At 45.2% G+C, this 21,365-nt stretch overlaps 5 protein-coding genes across 5 annotated transcripts; 4 read left to right on the top strand and 1 right to left on the bottom strand.

Moving 5' to 3' along the window:
- Positions 1–174: 174 nt before the first annotated feature.
- On the top strand, positions 175–2,089 carry BDBG_04653 (cactin; the record flags this gene model as incomplete). Its single annotated transcript, XM_031721780.1, has 5 exons — positions 175–687; positions 743–1,234; positions 1,291–1,917; positions 1,981–2,013; positions 2,072–2,089. The coding sequence occupies 5 exons, from the start codon at positions 175–177 to the stop codon at positions 2,087–2,089; spliced, it is 1,683 nt and encodes a 560-aa protein (XP_031578642.1).
- Positions 2,090–3,349: 1,260 nt separating this feature from the next.
- BDBG_04652 (forkhead domain-containing protein) lies at positions 3,350–4,845 on the top strand (the record flags this gene model as incomplete). Its single annotated transcript, XM_002624742.2, has 2 exons — positions 3,350–4,258; positions 4,330–4,845. 2 exons carry the CDS (start codon positions 3,350–3,352, stop codon positions 4,843–4,845), a joined length of 1,425 nt encoding a protein of 474 aa, XP_002624788.2.
- Positions 4,846–6,713: 1,868 nt separating this feature from the next.
- BDBG_17154 (uncharacterized protein) lies at positions 6,714–7,334 on the top strand. Its single transcript, XM_031724938.1, has 2 exons — positions 6,714–6,918; positions 7,001–7,334. The coding sequence occupies exons 1-2, from the start codon at positions 6,757–6,759 to the stop codon at positions 7,139–7,141; spliced, it is 303 nt and encodes a 100-aa protein (XP_031578641.1). The 5' UTR covers positions 6,714–6,756; the 3' UTR covers positions 7,142–7,334.
- Positions 7,335–10,005: 2,671 nt separating this feature from the next.
- BDBG_04650 (60S ribosomal protein L34) lies at positions 10,006–12,228 on the bottom strand. Its single transcript, XM_002624740.2, has 5 exons — positions 12,141–12,228; positions 11,863–12,050; positions 11,786–11,799; positions 11,563–11,686; positions 10,006–11,350 (listed from the first exon to the last, which is right to left on the bottom strand). The coding sequence occupies exons 2-5, from the start codon at positions 11,884–11,886 to the stop codon at positions 11,150–11,152; spliced, it is 363 nt and encodes a 120-aa protein (XP_002624786.1). The 5' UTR covers positions 11,887–12,050; positions 12,141–12,228; the 3' UTR covers positions 10,006–11,149.
- Positions 12,133–21,359, top strand: BDBG_04649 (mRNA splicing protein PRP8). The gene is made up of 2 exons (XM_002624739.2): positions 12,133–20,899; positions 20,974–21,359. Exons 1-2 carry the CDS (start codon positions 12,353–12,355, stop codon positions 21,064–21,066), a joined length of 8,640 nt encoding a protein of 2,879 aa, XP_002624785.1. The 5' UTR covers positions 12,133–12,352; the 3' UTR covers positions 21,067–21,359.
- The last annotated feature ends 6 nt before the right edge of the window (positions 21,360–21,365 follow it).

Raw genomic sequence — 21,365 nt, 5'->3', positions numbered from 1 at the left:
AGATCTCAAGGCGATGGCTTAACTAGTTCTGTTACGTATGGAAGGTTTCCCGAACTCGGCTAACCTTCCCAGCTAGGTTAAGCTCAACCGACTGGAACCAGTCCAAAGTTGATCACCGTGTGGCGTCGTCTCCTCTCCACCTCAACAATCAAACATATACGACAAACTCCAAAAATGTCATTCAGAGTCCCCGATAGAACTGGTTCCAAGAGGAGCAGATCGCGCTCCCCGTCGTCGTGGCGCCGCCCTGAGAAATTCTCTCGCCAATCGGACGGAGCCAGCACGGCGAATGGCCGTTCTCGAACCCTCCCTCACAGCGGTGCGTCTGGGCGGTATCCGCGGAGCATGAAAGAACAGACTCAGTTGAACCAGCTCCAAGAAGATGAAAAAATGCGAGAATGGGTGGCCCAAGAGGATGATTTTGTATTAAGGCAGGCAAAGAAGAAGGCAGAGATACGGGTGAAGGAAGGACGCGCAAAGCCAATTGACTGGCTTACGATTACTCTCCGAGTTATAGATCCCACGAGGAATCCCTTGGATGATGAAATAGCAACTTCCGAACTTGATCTAATCGATCCAGAAGGTGTGTTCGAAGGTTTATTACCAGATCAACTACGCGACCTCGAGACAGATATCGATACTTTTTTGACACTGGAGAAGCATCCCAAGAATAGGGATTTTTGGAAGGTTTGTTATCGCATTTGGTCGGTGTTGTTATGGTAGGAGGCTGACTTTCCTATAGACAATGAAAATAGTGTGTGAAGACCGCAGACAGAAGTCACAGCCATTCGGTCCGGAAGGTCGAGCCATGAATTCTGTCGCTGATGATATCAACAGGCTTCTTGGCCCGAAGTCTTACGAAGAGCTAGAAACACTGGAAATCCAAATTCGGCGGAAACTAGATTCCAAAGACCCCATCGACACGGATTACTGGGAGCAGCTCTTGAGAAGCTTGACTGTTTGGAAAGCTCGTGCGAAACTGAAAAAGGTCTATCAAGCTGTCATTGATGGCCGCATCAGCGGGCTTCGGAACCAGCAAAAGGAAGAAGCGGTAGCTGTACAGAAGAAACTTGCACCGTTGGCGCCTCTTTTGGTGGCAAGTAGTGGCCTGCTGCCGAGCGATATCCTGAACAAGGAAACTGTTTTAGACCTTGACCCTGAACCCCTTTTGCACCTAGGAGCACAAGATAAAAGTCTCGATATTCTAGATGAAGAAGCGCTTTTAAGCAAGGTGGTACGTTCAAACCGCTTTAGATCTTATCCCATGGATCGTATCTAACACTATAATAGGCTCTTGATCGCCAAAAGATCCTAAAAATGGGATTTGTCCCTCTGCGACACCGCGCTATAGAGAAAATGTCAACACTAGTTACCGCCCCTTCTGTAGATATTTCTACAGCTCATTTTGCATCCCGGTTTGCGGCGATTCCGAATGAAGATTTCTCCCAGGCAACAAGAGCGTTGTACGAACGAGAAGTGGCAAGAGGAGTCAGCGAGAATGAGGAAATTTTCGCTGGCGAAGAAGCTGTGAGTACAGCTGCGAAGCCAACATGGGCCAACAAGTACCGGCCTCGCAAACCGAGATATTTCAATCGCGTCCAGATGGGTTATGAGTGGAATAAATATAATCAAACACACTACGATTACGATAACCCACCTCCGAAGGTTGTTCAAGGGTATAAATTTAACATATTCTACCCCGACCTGATCGATAAAACCAAGGCTCCGACCTACAAAATAGAGCGGGAAAACGGCAGGAAACGTGGCCAGTCATTTGCCCCAGCTGGCGAAGAGGATACATGTCTTATTCGATTCATTGCTGGTCCTCCTTACGAAGACTTGGCGTTTCGGATAGTGGACAAGGAATGGGATTACAGCGCAAAGAGAGAAAGAGGTTTTAAGAGCAGTTTTGACAAGGTATGAATAACTGAGCGTGGCATTTACTACCTACGAGTTTAGTCCAATATTAACTCTTCCTAGGGAATTCTTCAACTTCATTTTCAGTTCAAAAAGGTATGAGAGTTAGATCCCCATTTCGCTTACATGTACCGAACTAACATGGATTTTGTAGATATATTACCGCAAATGATCGTTTCGTTATGCCACGATTGGGGATGCAGAACTATGAGTATGACATTTCTCGTTACACAGACCTGCCGTTCTGTAAGTCTGGGTCCCACATGGGTCATAAGATGCTGTTGGAGGAAGTGGTGGAAGCTACGGCGGGTCACTTACCTGGGTTGTGCTGCTAAATGTCGAAGAATTCAGCTTTATCGGGCCAGGCATTACAAGCCATTGTTATGACGATAACGCATAATGTTACTATTCTCTGGTTGAATGTGACACGAAATATTTGATGACCCACTCAGCTCCTGTCGGAATTTATACCCAACCACGCGATGCTGTCAGGTCGTGGGGCTTGTCTACCATTTATAAACAAGAACGGTTGAGGCTTCTGTGCCACATAACTCCCCAGATCTCATGTGGTCATCAGCCAATAGGAAATTTGAGATATCACATATTTCAATTAGAAACCTGTATTTCTGAGCCATGCTGAGTTCATAAAGGACGTGATGCATGCATGGTCGATTTCCCGGTGACAGTCCAGCTACAAAAGAGTTTGAGGACTCTTCGGTGAATCAACCATTAGGATAACCAGATTTTGTTTTAGGGGCAAAAAGAAAAACGAAGATGAGGAAGGCAGAACAATAAATATATTTTGGTTTGCTTGACAGATAATGATTTTCCTTCAAGACCAATCCCAGCCAAATCCTAGCTTCAGGCGCTCTTCCAGATCGTCAGTGATCGGCCACAGGTTACCATTCCTATATTTCTTATCAAAAGCAACTATTGACAGGGCAGCTCCGGCACGTACCCGTTTTGCAACCAATGCGACTGATTACCGAGCGAGCTTGCTTGCTTGCTTGACACATTTCAAAAATCTAAATCTTGGCGATTCCTGGGCATTAATTGGCCCTGCAGCATGTTCCACAAACGTTTGCTTCTCAGGAAAGTATGATTGCCATGGTCTCTCATATTTATCATAGTCCGTGCTTTGTTTGCCTTAGGGAGCCTATTTGTACAGGTTGTCTGCAACAAAGTTGCTCTAACTATATGCGCTGGCACAAGCAAGTATTAATAGGTTTAACTATGCATTGGGCTGCCTGAATCCTCTTTCCGGAAATGCGCTGCTGTTCTCCATATCTTTGTCTCACAGAGTCTGTTTCTAGAAGTCCAACAGTTAATACTCACACCTTTCCGAGACCCATTGACCCCGCTGACTTCATCATCATTTAAGACATGCGAATTAAATTGTTAGGTTAGCTTTAATCAAAGAAAGAACGCCACAATGAGAAACTACAGTGATTACCATCATTTCGAACCGCGAAGTCCAGGGGCACAATATCCTCTCTTTGAGACTACTCCGGTCTATAGGACGCCTCCACTGGAGCAGTCTGTGTCCTTCACCGACACCGCCCGGCCTAGAGACTTCGTTAATTCTTCATCATGTTCTAATTCGGTATCAAATTATAACGACTTGTCGCACCTAGATCCGAATTTTCCGCGACATCCAAAACCGGTTCAAAGTCCATCGGCTCTACTCCAGCATCCATGCCCGCTCGCCATGGCTCCGAGTTTTACCCCTGACTCCAATTACACTAATTACGCTTGCAATCTCGATTCTAGAAGCTACAGTCTTCTAGTTGAAAATACTACGACTGAGTCACCACTGACTGCCTCCAGGTTCAGCCAGAACCGTGCGGCAGCTGGTAGTGAAAACTTCTGCCAGTCGCCGTCATATCCCGAGCTTTCACCAGCCTATGGAGAGAATATTCCCATTTTACCCCTCCAATTTCATGATGAACAGCAAGCACCATCGCGTCAGCAATTTACGTTCTCCCATCTACGGGAGCCATCAATGGAGCGCTTAAGTCCGAACCTAGGGGCCACTGGTTTTCCATGGTCGCCAGAGCCTTCGCGCGTGTCTAGCCCATCGGAAAGGTCTAGTAATGTGCAGTTTAGTCCAGAGGCCACGACGGCTTCCACAGGCCACAATTTGTCCGGTGGAGAGACTGATGATGAAAAGTCGGATGAGCCCTACTCCAAACTGATATGGCGAGCACTTCAGTCTGTTCCTGACAATAAGATGGCTCTGAAAGAGATTTACGAATGGTTCGAAAAGAACACGAAGAAGGCAAGGAATTCGGATTCGAAAGGCTGGCAGAACAGCATAAGGCATAACCTTTCAATGAATGCGGTAAGTTTACTCCCCCTGTGTTTTGCCCTCATACCTTTCAAATATCTTCTTACTTACTGACTCTATCATAGGCATTCGAGGGTGTGAAAGATACCTCATCTCCTGATGGAACCCCAAAGAAAACGGCGAATGTATGGGTCCTTACCAAAGAAGCTCTCCAAAACGGAGTGCAGTCAACGACAAGATACCGAAAATTGGGGACACACAAAAAGTCTTCAAAATCAGAACATCCGGCTCCTCAACGCCAAAGCTCTGGGGCGAAAGGCGGCAAGGCTGCCAAGAGAAATGCCAAAATGAGGCGTGTTAACCAGGAGCCTCATGTGGAGCAAACGGCTAACAGGGGAGTCGCTGGCTGTTACTACCAACCCCGGGATGACAATATTGCGATTCGTAACCTTCATTACCCTCACCAGATATTTTCTGACCATTCAAACGGTTTCGCATCGGATAGCTTTGGCCTCCAGAGTGTGATCGACACGCATCCGGACTCGGGGTTGGGCGACAATAGCTCTTTTTCCTATCCCTTATTTCCAGAGAGCAATGAATTTAACCTTGTCTTAACGACACATGATGTAGACTTAAATTGAACGAATCAACTTGTGCTATTTTGTGCCAGTTTTGATCCCCCCTCTTTCAACGGCATGATGTACTGTACATTATTAATTCCCTTTTTCCCCCTTTTTTTGGTTTATCTTTCCTTGGCGCACATATCAAGTTCGCGACCGCTTAACTCTCGAATTTTTTTTGGCTCTACTGGCTTTGGGTTAGGTTTTCTCCTGGCGGGACGGTTAAAGTATTTCTAGGGTTGGTGTGTATTTTCATTGTTTTTACATCGCTGATGATTTGCAGGTTGCTTGGAGTTGATATCCTTTTTTTTTTCCTGATTATCATTCCGCACTATGATCGACACGGCCCGTTTCCTTTGAGTGCAATTCACAGCGTGTACATTACAATAGACGGGATGTTTACAGAATTTGTTGTGCATCCCCTGTTTTCTGACTGAAGAATATCGATTTTAGCTCTTTTGCATATAACTTTATTTGTCCTTTTCATTTTCATTTTCCCTTCTTTTCCTAACATCCATGTGTGTTTATGTTTGTTGTCAGTTTCATCCATAGCAGTCAACCCTTCGTCTATAAGGCCCAAAGGGAGGGTGTGGTAAAGTTGGGCAGCACCTTGACGGCAGATCTCTAACAAATGAAGCGGTATTTCCGAAGATTAATATCTCGGCTCCGCGTCAAGAAGTAATCTTGGGTATGTGGGAGTGGATATATTATTACCATATATTATCACCACCGCACTATGAAGAGGCTATTGGTAATTCCCCGCCTCAGGGCTTTCTGTGGACTGTTTGCCCTTGGGGTCCAGGGATGGTGCCCTAGTATCCCAACATCCTGTCTACTCCGTAACTAGCGTGTCCGATCAACGTTTTCGCACGCCAAGCATCGGGGGTTGGACCCCAGCTGTCGGAGCAGCGTTCGATCCCCAACTACATCATTTTGGATCTCATGCTGCTATGACGTATCATAAAGGTTGCTTTGCTACTGTTCTCCAGGCCACTTTATTACATCGTTGGGAGGTAGGTAAGCACCGTCCAGACACGTATTCTGGGGGATAGGCTTTGGACCATCAATCCCTGCAAGTGGTCTGAGAGCCCTTGCTGCTTCTGAGCCAAAATGGGTTCACCGGGTCCGTTGATCATCCACAGTACGGCATACGGCTGGGGCTGATATTCCAGAAATCCACAGAGTCACCCTCGCTCGATCCATCCCCAGACTTGCCGCGCCCACGTTCATACCTGACTGGCTCGGCTTTCCCATCCGCGACTTTGCATGAATCCCAAATTTATGGCGAGGGACAACAAAGAAAATGGGCGGGGGGAAGCGGTTTTGTCAGTGATACCCGCGCGTCGAAGAAATGGAACTGCGTCGAACTGCGGGGATGATCGTTTAAATTCTGTGATTTAGACCTGATTGGGTATAAATTCATAATATGTGAAAGGCGGCGCCCAGGGCAGGATGTCGTTACCGTTGATCCGAGAGCCGGTAATTTCACCATTTCTGAGGATGGTTCAGGACAATGTTGAAAAGGCTCAGACGCCCTATCATAGCACACGTCTGGGCAGTGGGCACCAAGCGGGGAGATCACAACCACTAGATACGATCTACCAGTTACATACAGGCTAACCACAGAACCCTTTGGGCCCCGTTGCGTTAAAGCTGGCGTTTTAGGTTGTTACACTACCTGGTACGAATCACCATTAGCGCATGAGTACCCGGGGGCACATGTACAGTACCTACATAACCAATTCTAGATGGGCTTGGTAATTTTTCACCTGGCTGCTGTCTAGCCCACGGTTACTTAGAATTAGCTAATAGAGGAATTAATTTGAAGCCATTCCCCCCATTACCATGCAGTTCGTGACAATTTAGTGTTATGAAAGAGGACTATTATTCTTCCATCGCCACATCTCACTTGGAGGGCTTGGAATTCAACTAATGCGAACATACTGCCATATCACTCACTGGCTTGCAAAGGGGATGATCCATTTTGGAATCACATTTCCACTTTTTGCATTCAGAGCTTGCGCATCTGGTTTACTCGGTTGCCGGGCGGGGACCCCTACCTTCAACAGAGCAGCAATTCACACCGTCATTAGGGTAATATCGCCATTATACTCCCGTGGGAAATCCACTATGTTGGTTAATTAACTATGTCTTAAACATACTGACATAATTACAGCAACATATACTAGGAAATACCTCATTGATCGACTTTATAGATCTGGGAGGTTGGCAGAGTGTGGCATACAGCACCGGAAGCGACTATCGCAAGGCTCTAAACGCAATTTTACATAGCTCGCGTACATTAGTGGTCTTTTAAGGGTCATAGCATTACCTAGGTTGTGCCCATACTTAGATTGTCGCATCAAAAATATCATGGAGAATCAACTGTATTGGTTGGTCTAGAACGTCATAGACATCGATCATCACGGCTTTGCACGGATTCATGTATTGTAAAATTTAGTATGAAAATGATGTTCATTGACTGTCAGGTTTCGTAGTAACAAAGGGGGAATTGAGCTTTAGGATCCCAATTTATTGAAGCTTGCTCCTAATACTCCATCTCCACAGCGAGGTTGTAGTTTCCAATTGCCGCCATAAACGTCTCTGACGCGCCTATACGACATTTCTATTGGCTTAATGGCCACGAAAGGCCCACCTTTAAGCAAAGGGTTTTCGGGAACGGGAGATCCGTGGCTAATGTTATTTTAGTCTTTGGCACGGTGGCGCTTCCACCTTCCCCGACAAAGCCATATGCATGAACAGATGGGAATCGGTATTGCATCCTCGAAAAGTCCAGCGATCCGATCCTCAATGATTTTTTATATATTGAACACTGGTTTAGCGGTGCGCAAGACGAATCCTTGGCTGCAGCTAGGGCTCATAGCGGCCCATCCCGGAGATCGCTGCTACCATTCGCTGGCGGACGGATGTGATGCATAATAAGCTTTTCACGAAATTTCGACTGCGATCCGATCCCCTTTTCTCTTCGCGCAAGGCAGAGAGCTTCAACACTAACACAAAATAAAACCATGGTGATCATCTGAGGGAAAATGTTGGCCTCCGAAATTGGCGCAGTTATATAAATGCCAGAGCTATACTATCCATCCCATCCTGCCAAACAATTAGACTGACCGTGTGACCGTGTCTGGGACCAGGACCAGATTTTTTGATAGTCTCATTACCAATTCGACTGATCCCATTACACGGTTTTAACATTAGATAGTAGTCCCATACTGTCCCAGTGGGACTTACTGTCTACTCTTGTCACATTTTTCAAATGGGACCATGATTTCCACTTCTCAATTTAAATTATTTTTATTGCTTTAAATGACTTTAAATCTCATTTAAGCATTATCAAAAAGTGTTACTTTTTAAAAAATTAAAAATAGTCTAAAAAAAACCTTAAAATGTCTAAAAATAGTAACTTTATGCCAAGAATGGGACTAAATGAGACCAAATGGGACCACTTTCTCATTTTTTTCAAGTCATGGTTCCATTTTAAGATCTGATATATAGTCACTTTACATGTTTTTTTGATAGCCAGTCCCAGCGGGATTCACGCCAAGAAATGTATGGGACCAGACCAAATGGGACCAAATGTGAAATTCATGGTCCCGGCGGCCAGTCTACAAACAATACGTCGTATAGGTGATATCATAGGAAATAATAGTGGCACGGATTCAGTGCTGAGAATATCTATTCTACCCATCTGCTCTTAATATGAAATAAAATGTCAATCAAGTATTCATTATATCTTTACATACATGATTTAGATAGCTAAAAATCAATAGGAAATATCTATATATATTTCCTTCTTTAATATTTATAGTTGATTCATTCTTGATTTTAATCACAGTCTGTAATTTTTATAAAATTAATTGTATTAAAGTCTGTATCTTCTTCTATATAATTGAATCTTATATCTTTTATAATTCTTTTCTCATCTTTGTTTCAGACTATATTCTATATTTAATCTTTAAAATTCACTGTTTTATAATTACTCTGAGATTCTCTATAGAATTTAAATCAGAGTTTTATATAGATTAATTTATTCAGTTCAGCTATCAATTTTTATTCAATTTTTTATCAGTTTTTAATATCTAGTATTACTGTATTATTCTCTACTCAAAGAGCAATTTTACATTTCTCAAAAATATAAATATAAGTGAGAATATTCAAAAAAAGTATAATTTTAATATGCTTTTTAAAATTTATTCAGATATTAAAATAAATATAAAATTTTCAGTTTAATTTATCTGATATTAAAAAAACTCTTCAAATTTTCTTATATATAGGCTTTAAATAACTTTCTTAGAGATTTGAAAATATATTATTTTACAGTATTTTAAAGATGTAAAAAAGATGAATAGAGCATAAAAAAAATAAATATTTCTCTATATAAAGAATAAGATATAATTAATTATAAGTAGAGAGTGTAGAACATCTTTTAGATTATTTTTTCAAGTTTATATATTCTTCTTCTTTCTACATTTTCATAATAGATAATAGAGAATATAATAGAGCAGAGTAATTTCAAAGTCCGAGTAATAGATAGAAATGAATATTCCTGTTCATATAATAGCTGGAAAATGCTCTTTACACAATGTTCTTGATTTGAAAGGCATATTTTGGCCTATAGTGTGGATGTTGAGTGGTTGAGGAATCAAGGAAGAACTTCAAAGAAGAGGGGTATGGTATATGAGGGGATGCTCGGCACTGAGCCCCTAGTACACTAACTTCTTGGACACTACTATACGTGCACATGTACCTTGAGACCATGATATCTATGTGTCTGCAGAATGCTGCTTCCCGCGGGTAAAATGCGAGGCATACAAAAGGGCATACCAGCTGCTGTATGTTGGTGCTCCCCTTTCACAATTACCCATGGATGTTCCCTTTTTACCCAAAATAATTATTTATCCGGGACCAGTTCCTTCTTTGCCACAGAGTTGAGGAAGCCAACGGGGACATCGCTGACGGTCACAGACCAACCTCATTGCATCGGTTTGGGAATACGGGATAATTGATCTGTGCGTAAAGAGAAACAAATTCCAGCTATGTAACCGACAGCTCAAGATACAATAGCCGTTCAAATTGCTTGCATTACCTTGCATGTCTTTAAGACATAGTTGCATATTAGCAAGCTGTCATCTGTCAATTTCCCATGCGCAGATAAGTAGCTGTACTCCTCAATGGTCGCGTTGTAAGTATTGCAAGTAAAGCGTCCCACATTTCTATGCAAAGGAAGGGTGACGCATCAATGTTGGCTTTCTGCAGTAGGACTGTTGTGGTAAGGCTGCGACCACTGCACAAATAAAGCAGGGCTACTATTTCATTCCAGGTTCACAGTTACCCGTCCTCCCGGGGATGCATAGACCAAGCCTGGCATCTGCTTCACCAATACCTGTGAGGCTAGCCCTGCATCGTTTTGCATGGTAGCCTCAAATTAGAAAACACCGAGCCTCACGGAACTAAACTAGTTTTTATTGTCGCTGTAGTCACCCGCTGGGATGTACGACACTTATCCTCAACTGAAATATTCCTGAAGCCGGACAGGGCGCGAAAGATTACACACTGCGTGGTGTTGATATCATCAAAAACGTCCACGGGTAGGGTGAAACAATTCGAAAAAGTTGGGACTTCGCGAGCATTGGATATTTTTGGGTTGCACAAAATTTTCCTGGGACTGGCAACGACGTAGCTCTAGGATGGAAAATCTGAACCTTGATATATCCTACGACAATAAGGGTTGTCTTGACTTGTACGAACCTGGACCGGTCTCACAGTACGACTGTGGTTTTTCTGTAATGGGAATAAGACATCAACTACCTAGCTAGATAGCTGATTGGTCGACTGTTGAGGAACTCATATGCGTTGACTGCCTATCTCCTTGCGAGAAACAGACAAATAAGCCCTTAGGAAAAGAAGGGTTGGAAAGGAAACATTGTTAGTCGGAATCAGAAGGGGCGAATAACCGGAAATGTGAAATATCAGTGAATAGAGAAGCTGAATCATAGGATGAAATGACGTTAAATTTATTTTTGAATGTATATGTGATGGATTGAAAATTTGCCTACACTTCTATCTCGGCGGAAACCTGGGGACATTCCAGAACCAAGCAAACTCAACCCATCATTGACTGGAATAAGATCACATCAATGGCACAACAGAAAACAAAAAAAAAAAAAAGGAAAAAGAAAAAAGAAAAATCACAGCCATGACTGACCCTTCCGTATGTCGTGGTTTCCCGCCATTTTCGTCCCTCGGAACGCCGGAACAATCGAACAATATCCACAGCAACTTCCCACCTCCCACCTTCACTAGATTAACGCTTCTTCGACGAAGCAGCAGCCTTTTCTTGTGATTCCTTCAGCACCTTCTTCACGATCTTCTGCTCCTCGATAAGGAAAGCACGGACGATGCGGTCCTTGACGCAACCACCGCAGCGGGAGCCGCCATAGACACGGGACACAGACTTCTTGGGTCGGGAGATCTGAGAATATTCGCGGGGTCGGAGGGCGGGAACCTGATGTTTTTAAAAAAAGAAGAAACAAGATCAGTAACCTGGCGATAGTTCTAGCGTGCCGTACGTAATCCGAATCGGAATTTTCCAGTGTCCTTTATCTGGGTTGAAAAGATGTCCGTCCAAACTGTTTCATACACATCTCCCCCCGATTTGATGCCAAAAAATGCCAAAAAATGCCACAAAAATATAGGAACTCGCTAGATGAGACTCACGCCTGGGAGTTTGATACCGCAGTCACCGCATTTTGGCGCTGTTCCCTTCTTCTTGATGTGAAGGTATCGGAGCTTGCCTCCTGGGGTCTTGATGATGCGGACTTTGTTTGACCGTGTGTTGTACCTGATTCACCCATTTGTCAGAACCACCATCTATGTTATAAATTCCATCCACCAAGGCGATAGATTTCGCAGCGGTTCGAGATGGAGAATTTGTACATACGGATTCCGTCGTCGCTATCCGGAGAAAAAGTAAATTAGTTTTCTGTAGCTATCGTAGCGATTATCCATTTCACTTACGTATTGAAGTCTGGTATTTGCCATTGTGACTGTCCTCTAATCGCTGCTGTCGCTAAGCTCTGGCTCGGGGAGATGGCGCGTCGTTGTCGTTGTCGTCGTCTGGCTTTTCAACGTTCGATTCGATTTTGTGTGTGTGTTGCATGCAAATTCGGGACGTACGCTAAACGATTTGGCGAGAAGACACTAATCTAAATATGGATTAGCGGATTTCGTACTTCAGCCGCCACCTGGAGGATTTCTTCCAACGCGTTGCTTCAGATGTCGAAGGATGAACAAACATCCCAGTCTTATCCACGCGGGAGACCTTCTGATCTACTCTGTCGCGTTGGAATCTTTGTTAATCATTACGGCGCATTTGGATGTTTTCCTGGACATCGAAGACATTTGTTTACTGATGGTGAAGCTGGACGTAACCTGCATTTTCGCCTGAGTTGCCATCATCAGCTAGAGGCGAGGTAGACTTGGTTATTTGGTGCCTTTCGCGCTCACCATGGCATCTCTTCCTCCTCCTCCGCCTCCGGGATGGGGAGCTGCAGCTCCCCCGTCGATGCCTATTGCTCCCCCACCTCCCGGATACCGGCCCCCAGCCGACCCCTTGGTTGCAAAGTTTGCCCAAAAGAAAACCGAATGGCTGCGGACGCAACGAAACCGTTTCGGGGAGAAGAGGAAAGCCGGGTTTGTAGAAAGCCAGAAGTCAGATCTGCCACCAGAACATTTACGGAAGATTGTGAAGGATATAGGAGATGTGTCACAGAAAAAGTTCAGCACCGACAAGAGGAGCTACTTGGGAGCATTAAAATTCATGCCTCATGCCGTGCTCAAGTTGCTGGAAAATATGCCGATGCCTTGGGAGTCCGCTCGGGAGGTTAAGGTGCTTTATCATGTGAATGGCTGCTTGACCTTAGTCAACGAGATCCCCCGAGTTATTGAACCCGTCTTTCATGCGCAATGGGCTACAATGTGGATGACGATGCGACGAGAGAAAAGCGACCGTCGGCACTTCAAAAGAATGCGTTTTCCTCCTTTCGATGATGAAGAGCCACCGTTGTCATGGTCGGAAAACATTGAAGATGTCGAACCTTTGGAACCCATTCAGATGGAACTTGACGAATCTGAAGATAGTCCTGTATTCGAGTGGTTTTACGATCATCGTCCACTCCTTGATACTCCCCACGTGAATGGCCCTAGCTATAAGGAGTGGAATTTGACACTTCCCCAAATGGCAACGCTATATCGCTTAAGTCGTCAATTACTTAGCGACGTAGTAGACAATAATTATTTCCACATGTTCGATCTGAACAGCTTTTTAACCGCAAAAGCTCTTAATGTGGCGATCCCTGGCGGCCCCCGATTTGAGCCGTTATATAAAGACGTCGACCCAAATGATGAAGATTTTGGCGAATTCAATGCGATAGATCGTATCATTTTCAGAGCTCCAATCCGAACGGAATACCGAGTCGCCTTCCCTTACGTATATAACTCGTTACCACGAAGTGTCAAGCTCTCTTGGTACTCTTATCCTCAGATCGTTTATGTCCGGTCAGAACCTAACCTCCCTGCATTTTATTTTGACCCTGTCATTAATCCCATATCGTCCCGTTCCGTCGCCCCCAAGAACATAACTGTCAGCCACGAAGATCAAATTTTTGGAGCTGGAAATGACGAGGATGAATTCACACTTCCGGGAAATGCTGAGCCATTCTTGGGCGACGAAGAGTTGTACACCAGTGAAACGGCCTCAGCAATCGCTCTTTGGTGGGCGCCATACCCATTTGACCGGCGCTCTGGTAAAATGGTTCGGGCACAGGACGTACCACTTGTGAAGCAATGGTACCTGGAGCACTGTCCGCCAGGCCAACCTGTAAAGGTCCGTGTCTCATACCAGAAGCTTTTAAAGACTTACGTTTTGAACGAGTTACACCGGAAGAAACCTAAGGCGCAAAGCAAGCAGAATCTTTTGAGGACGTTGAAAGGCACAAAATTCTTCCAACAAACAACCATCGATTGGGTGGAAGCTGGGCTCCAAGTCTGTCGCCAAGGATTTAACATGTTGAACCTGTTGATTCATCGCAAAAATTTGACTTATTTACATCTGGACTATAACTTCAATTTGAAACCAGTGAAGACTTTGACGACAAAGGAGAGAAAAAAGTCCCGCTTTGGGAATGCTTTCCATCTAATGCGAGAGATTCTTCGCCTGACAAAGCTGATCGTTGATGCCCAAGTTCAATACCGTTTGGGTAATATCGATGCTTTCCAACTGGCCGACGGCATCCTTTACGCTTTCAACCATGTTGGCCAGCTGACCGGCATGTACAGATACAAGTACAAGCTCATGCACCAGATCAGATCTTGCAAAGACTTGAAGCATCTCATATACTATCGCTTTAATTCCGGTCCAGTCGGAAAGGGCCCTGGATGTGGATTCTGGGCACCTGCTTGGAGGGTTTGGCTCTTTTTCCTGAGAGGGATTATTCCGCTCCTGGAGCGTTGGCTCGGAAACTTACTCTCTCGTCAATTTGAAGGGCGTCACAGCAAAGGCGTCGCGAAGACTGTTACGAAGCAACGTGTTGAGTCCCATTTCGATCTTGAACTTCGTGCTTCCGTAATGGCAGATCTTATGGACATGATGCCCGAAGGCATTAAACAAAATAAGGTCAACACCGTTTTACAACATCTCTCGGAGGCTTGGAGATGCTGGAAGAGTAACATCCCTTGGAAAGTGCCGGGACTTCCTGCTCCTATCGAGAACATCATCCTAAGGTATGTTAAGAGTAAGGCGGATTGGTGGATTTCCGTTGCCCACTACAATCGAGAGCGTATTCGGCGCGGAGCAACGGTTGATAAGACTGTGGCTAAGAAAAACCTCGGACGACTCACGCGACTCTGGCTCAAAGCTGAACAAGAGAGACAACACAACTATCTGAAAGACGGCCCTTACGTCTCTTCGGAGGAAGCTGTCGCCATTTATACTACCACTGTCCATTGGCTGGAATCTCGAAAATTCTCCCCTATTCCATTCCCCAGCGTATCTTACAAGCATGATACAAAGATTTTAATTTTGGCCCTCGAGCGTTTGCGCGAGGCATATTCTGTTAAGGGCCGCCTGAATCAAAGCCAGCGGGAAGAACTTGCTCTAATTGAACAAGCCTATGATTCCCCAGGCACAACCCTTGCGAGAATTAAGAGATTTCTTCTCACACAGCGAGCTTTCAAGGAAGTTGGTATCGACATGAACGACAACTATTCCAACATCAACCCGGTGTACGACATCGAGCCCATTGAGAAAATAACCGATGCGTACTTGGATCAATATCTTTGGTACCAAGCGGATCAGCGTCACCTATTTCCAGCCTGGATCAAACCATCGGATTCCGAGGTGCCCCCTCTGCTCACGTACAAATGGGCTCAAGGAATTAACAACCTATCGAATGTTTGGGAAACTGCCGATGGCGAGTGTAATGTTATGATTGAGACAGAGCTATCTAAAGTTTATGAGAAAATTGACCTCACCCTACTTAATCGACTCCTCCGACTCATTATGGACCACAACTTGGCTGATTACATCACGTCAAAAAATAATGTTCAGCTCAACTACAAGGACATGAATCATACCAATAGTTACGGTATGATCCGTGGCCTCCAATTCTCTGGCTTTGTCTTCCAGTATTATGGTCTCGTGATCGATCTGCTCCTGTTGGGCTTGCAACGAGCCAGCGAAATTGCAGGTCCTCCCCAGAGCCCAAATGATTTCTTACAGTTTAGAGACCGGGCAACTGAAACTAGACACCCTATTCGTCTCTACACAAGATATATTGACAAAATTTGGGTGTTCCTAAGATTCTCGGCCGATGAATCGCGAGACCTTATTCAAAGATTTTTGACCGAGCAGCCAGACCCGAATTTCGAAAACGTGATCGGGTATAAAAATAAAAAGTGTTGGCCTAGGGACTCGAGAATGCGGTTGATGAGACATGACGTTAATTTGGGTCGTGCCGTTTTTTGGGATCTAAAGAACCGCCTTCCAAGATCTATTACCACAATTGAGTGGGATGACACTTTTGCTAGTGTGTATAGCAAGGACAATCCAAACCTGCTATTTTCGATGTGTGGATTCGAGGTCCGCATTTTACCGAAGATCCGCAACCAGAATGACGAGTTCCAAGTTAAAGACAGTGTCTGGTCGTTGGCCAATAACACGACCAAAGAACGAACTGCATACGCGTTCTTGCAAGTCACGGAAGAGGATATCCAGAAGTTCAACAATCGGATCAGGCAAATTCTAATGTCGTCTGGCTCGACTACGTTTACTAAGATTGCCAATAAGTGGAATACGAGTTTGATCGCTCTGTTCACATATTATCGAGAAGCCGCGGTGTCAACTGTTAACCTCTTGGATACGATAGTTAAATGCGAAACCAAAATCCAAACCCGGGTTAAGATCGGCCTGAACTCGAAAATGCCGTCTCGTTTCCCTCCGGCCGTATTCTACACCCCAAAGGAATTGGGAGGCCTGGGAATGATTTCCGGCTCTCACATACTTATTCCGGCCAGCGACAAACGTTGGTGGAAGCAGACTGACACTGGCGTCACCCACTACCGAGCGGGTATGTCCCACGATGAGGAAACTTTGATCCCTAACATCTTTAGATATATAATACCTTGGGAGGCCGAGTTTACCGACTCGCAACGTGTGTGGATGGAATACTCTCAGAAGCGACAAGAGGCAAATCAACAAAATCGACGACTGACACTTGAGGATTTGGAAGACAGTTGGGATCGCGGCCTTCCGCGTATCAATACACTTTTCCAAAAAGACCGAAGTACTCTTAGTTTCGACAAAGGTTTCCGCACTCGAACCGAGTTCAAAACTTACCAATTGATGAAGAGCAATCCTTTCTGGTGGACAAGTCAGAGGCATGACGGTAAATTGTGGAACCTCAATGCCTATCGAACCGACGTTATTCAGGCCCTCGGGGGTGTTGAAACGATCCTGGAGCACACCCTGTTCAAGGCGACCGCATTCCCTTCATGGGAGGGATTGTTTTGGGAACGTGCCTGTCTTGCCAAAGGAACACAGCTGCTTCGGTACGATGGTACTAAGGTTGGAGTGGAAAGTGTGAGAGAAGGAGACCTGCTGCTTGGCCCCGACGGCGGACCCCGGCGTGCCTTCAATATTGTCAGTGGACGTGATCGTCTGTATCGCATCAAGATTGACGCAGAAAAAGAAGATCTTGTTGTAACGCCAAACCATATTCTTGTTCTTCACCGCGAGAAGAAAGACCAAAATGGTCAGGGCGGCGGAGCGTCAGTTTCAGTAGCGGAGCACTATGACACTGTGGAAATGACAGCTTCTGATTTTGCTGCTCTTGATCCCGAAGAAATGCATCTTTATCGACTTTTTAGATCTCCTGGCTTCGAGCTGGCCGAGCAAAGCGTACCAATTGACCCATATTACCTTGCCCTTTGGCTATGCGATGGAGTTCGCCCGAGTACCACTATCTACACCAGTCCTGAAGAAGAAGCCCGTGAGTTTCTCATCAACCATGCCGCTGAGTTGGATCTGCATCATGTATCGCATGCACTACCCAGTTACACCACTTGTCTCAGTGGCCTACCTTCGAAAGGAGAAACGCAACGACCGATCCCCCGTGAAGCGCGACAGACCATCTTCAAGCAACGGCTCGCCGCTGTGCAAGCAGAAGCAGCCGACTCACATCACCACCATATCTTTCAGACACCGGCAAAACATGGTCTGGCCTCCGGCACGAAGACCTCGTCAAGCCGCCATAGTCGCCATCCTCTTTCTGAATCCTCAGCCATGACTTCGATGAACCTTCTGTCACTGCGTAGCCCCGGGTTGGATCTCGCACAAGTAGTGGATAAGGGCGGGTTACGTAAAGAGACCATGATTAACCAAGCGTCGTCCGGAGAAGAACCCGAAGTCGACTTGTTTGATACGGAGCGCATTGAAGATGAAACTCAGGGTTTGACTGAACGCGTCCCCGGACATAAACACCGCCTGCGGACGGGATTTCGAGCATATGGGGATCTCGCTCCCCACGAGGAAGAACAAATCCTTGGAAATATCCTCACTCGACCTACTAGCAGTACTAGCGTAGGTTCGCTCCTGCGCGCATTCGAAGAATTAGGGTTAGTTGCACGTGGCACAGCCGGCCATGCAGTTGAAAAGAAACATATACCTTCAGTGTACATGAATAACTCACGATCAATCCGCCTCGCTCTTCTTGCAGGGCTGATCGATGGTGATGGTTGGTATTGCCAACACGAGAATACGTTCGGCTTCAGCGAGAGCGAACGCATTGCACCCTCTCTTTTCTGGGACATCGTCGTGTTGGCACGGTCCCTAGGTCTGAGTGTTTCTACGGATCAGCCTAAGATGCATAACCCGGCTGGCGCAGAATGTAAATCGCATCTTTCTGCCAGGATATCCGGAAATGTGGCAGAAGTTCCTAGCCTCCTAGCACGAAAGAGGGGCGTCAAGAGAATTATTTCCCAAGATCATAGTTTCGCTATCAAGGGGATCCATCTTGAACGGGACATGACGGAGTGGGCTGGCTTCCGAGTCGATAAGGACCAACTCTACCTACGACACGATTTCCTTGTACTACACAACAGTGGTTTTGAAGAATCTATGAAATTCAAGAAGTTGACCAACGCGCAGAGATCTGGTTTGAATCAGATTCCCAACCGTCGCTTTACCTTGTGGTGGTCACCAACAATTAATCGTGCAAATGTCTACGTGGGTTTCCAGGTTCAGCTTGACTTGACGGGCATATTCCTACACGGGAAGATTCCAACCTTGAAGATTTCATTGATTCAAATCTTCCGTGCTCATTTGTGGCAAAAGATTCACGAGTCTGTTGTCATGGACCTCTGTCAAGTATTTGACCAAGAATTGGAGCAGTTGGGTATCGAAACTGTACAGAAAGAGACTATCCACCCTAGGAAATCTTATAAGATGAATAGCTCATGTGCAGATATCCTACTATTCGCTACCCACAAGTGGAATGTCACAAGACCATCTCTTCTTTTTGACACCAAGGACGTCATTGAACCTACTACGACGAACAAATTTTGGTTGGATGTACAGCTGCGTTATGGCGACTACGATTCTCATGATATCGAGAGGTACGTTCGTGCCAAGTACCTCGATTATACAACAGACAGCATGAGCATATATCCATCCGCAACTGGCCTAATGATTGGCATTGACCTGGCATACAACCTATACTCGGCCTATGGCCAATACTTCCCTGGTTTGAAGGCTCTGGTGCAGCAAGCTATGGCCAAAATCATGAAGGCAAATCCTGCCTTGTACGTCCTAAGAGAACGTATTCGAAAAGGTCTCCAGCTCTACGCCTCAGAGAGCAACCAGGAATTCTTGAATTCCCAAAACTACTCCGAATTGTTTAGTAACCAAATCCAGCTTTTTATTGATGACACTAACGTCTACCGTGTCACGATTCATAAAACATTCGAAGGTAATTTGACGACAAAACCAATCAATGGTGCCATTTTCATTTTCAATCCACGCACAGGTCAACTTTTCCTTAAAATCATCCATACAAGTGTCTGGGCAGGCCAAAAACGTCTTGGCCAATTAGCCAAATGGAAAACGGCGGAGGAAGTTGCAGCACTGATCAGATCTTTGCCAGTCGAAGAACAGCCGAAGCAACTAATCGTCACAAGGAAGGGCCTTCTCGATCCACTTGAAGTTCACCTGCTAGATTTCCCCAATATCTCTATCCGGGCGTCCGAGCTTCAGCTACCTTTCCAAGCTGCGATGAAGGTCGAAAAGCTTGCGGACATGATCCTGCGTGCAACCGAGCCACAGATGGTTCTTTTCAACCTTTACGATGAGTGGTTGAAGACAATATCGTCGTACACTGCGTTTTCCCGACTTGTACTAATACTACGAGCCCTCCATGTGAACCCCGAGAAAACTAAAATCCTCCTTCGTCCTGATAAAACAGTTATTACCCAAGAGCACCACATTTGGCCAACGCTGTCAGATGAGGACTGGATCAAGGTTGAAGTGCAACTCCGTGACTTGATTCTTAATGACTACGGTAAAAAGAATAACGTCAACACACAAAGTCTGACTAGCAGCGAAGTTCGTGATATCATTCTCGGAATGGAAATTAGCGCGCCGTCCATGCAACGTCAGCAGGCCGCCGAAATTGAAAAACAGCAGGAGGAGCAGAAGCAGCTCACAGCTGTCACGACGAAAACCCAAAACGTCCGAGGAGAAGAAATTGTTGTCACGACTACTTCTCAGTATGAACAACAAGCCTTTGCCTCGAAGACCGAATGGAGGACTAGGGCTATTGCGACTTCAAATCTTCGGACCCGGGCCAACAACATCTATATTTCTTCTGATGATATCCAAGAGGAAGGACACTACACATATATCATGCCAAAGAATGTCTTGAAGCGGTTCATCACAATCGCAGATCTTCGAGTGCAGGTTGCCGGATATCTCTATGGAGCTTCGCCGCCTGACAACGATCAAGTCAAGGAGATCCGGACGATCGTTATGATTCCACAAGTTGGAAATACTCGTGATATTCAATTGCCGCAACAACTTCCCCAGCATGAGTATCTCAACTCTCTTGAGCCCCTTGGTATCATTCATACACTCTCTGGAAACGAACCGTCGTATATGACAGCTATGGATGTAACGCAGCACGCACGTCTCATGAATGCGCACCCGTCCTGGGACAAGAAAACGGTGACGATGACTGTCTCGTTCACCCCAGGTTCCGTGTCGCTGAGCGCATGGGCCTTAACACCCCAAGGCTATAAATGGGGCGCTGAAAATAAGGACACCTCTTCTGATCAACCTCAAGGCTTCTCAACCAGCTTGGGGGAGAAGTGCCAACTCCTGCTTAGTGATAAGATACGTGGTTACTTTTTGGTTCCGGAGAACAACGTCTGGAACTATAGCTTTATGGGAAGTTCCTTCAGCAGCATGGAAAAGCGACCTGTTTATGTGAAGATTGATACTCCATTGGTAAGTTTTGCCTCTATGCTGGTTTTATTATGCAAATTTGTCTACATGATTACTAACGTCTGCTTCTCTTGTAGCGCTTCTATGACGACCAACACCGCCCACTACATTTCCAGAATTTTGCTGAGCTCGAGGATATCTGGGTTGATAGGGTCGATAACTTTGCATAATTGTATCGAGTTTCCAGTCTTTAAGGACTCATGTGTTGAATAAAAAGGCGTTGATTTATTCACTTGGGTACTTTTTGTTTTATTGATGAAATTCTAGGCGAGTGTATTTTCATTTTCTTCCATTCTGTTATATCTAATTTGCTCATGTAATTGCATGTACTGTACTTTGAATGTAGCATGTGCTGCACTGTGCTGCACTGTGGAAACCCCACCGCGTTGCCTTCTTTTCCCTAATAATAAAAGTAATGCCAATATAATCTATACGTTTGGTAGGTTAAGTCGCGGAAACTGCATGAATT

This window comes from Blastomyces gilchristii (assembly GCF_000003855.2).
Source record: "Blastomyces gilchristii SLH14081 genomic scaffold supercont1.9, whole genome shotgun sequence".
NCBI lineage: Eukaryota > Fungi > Ascomycota > Eurotiomycetes > Onygenales > Ajellomycetaceae > Blastomyces > Blastomyces gilchristii.
Note: the sequence above shows the minus strand (reverse complement) of the source record. Positions and strands in the feature narration are given on the sequence as shown.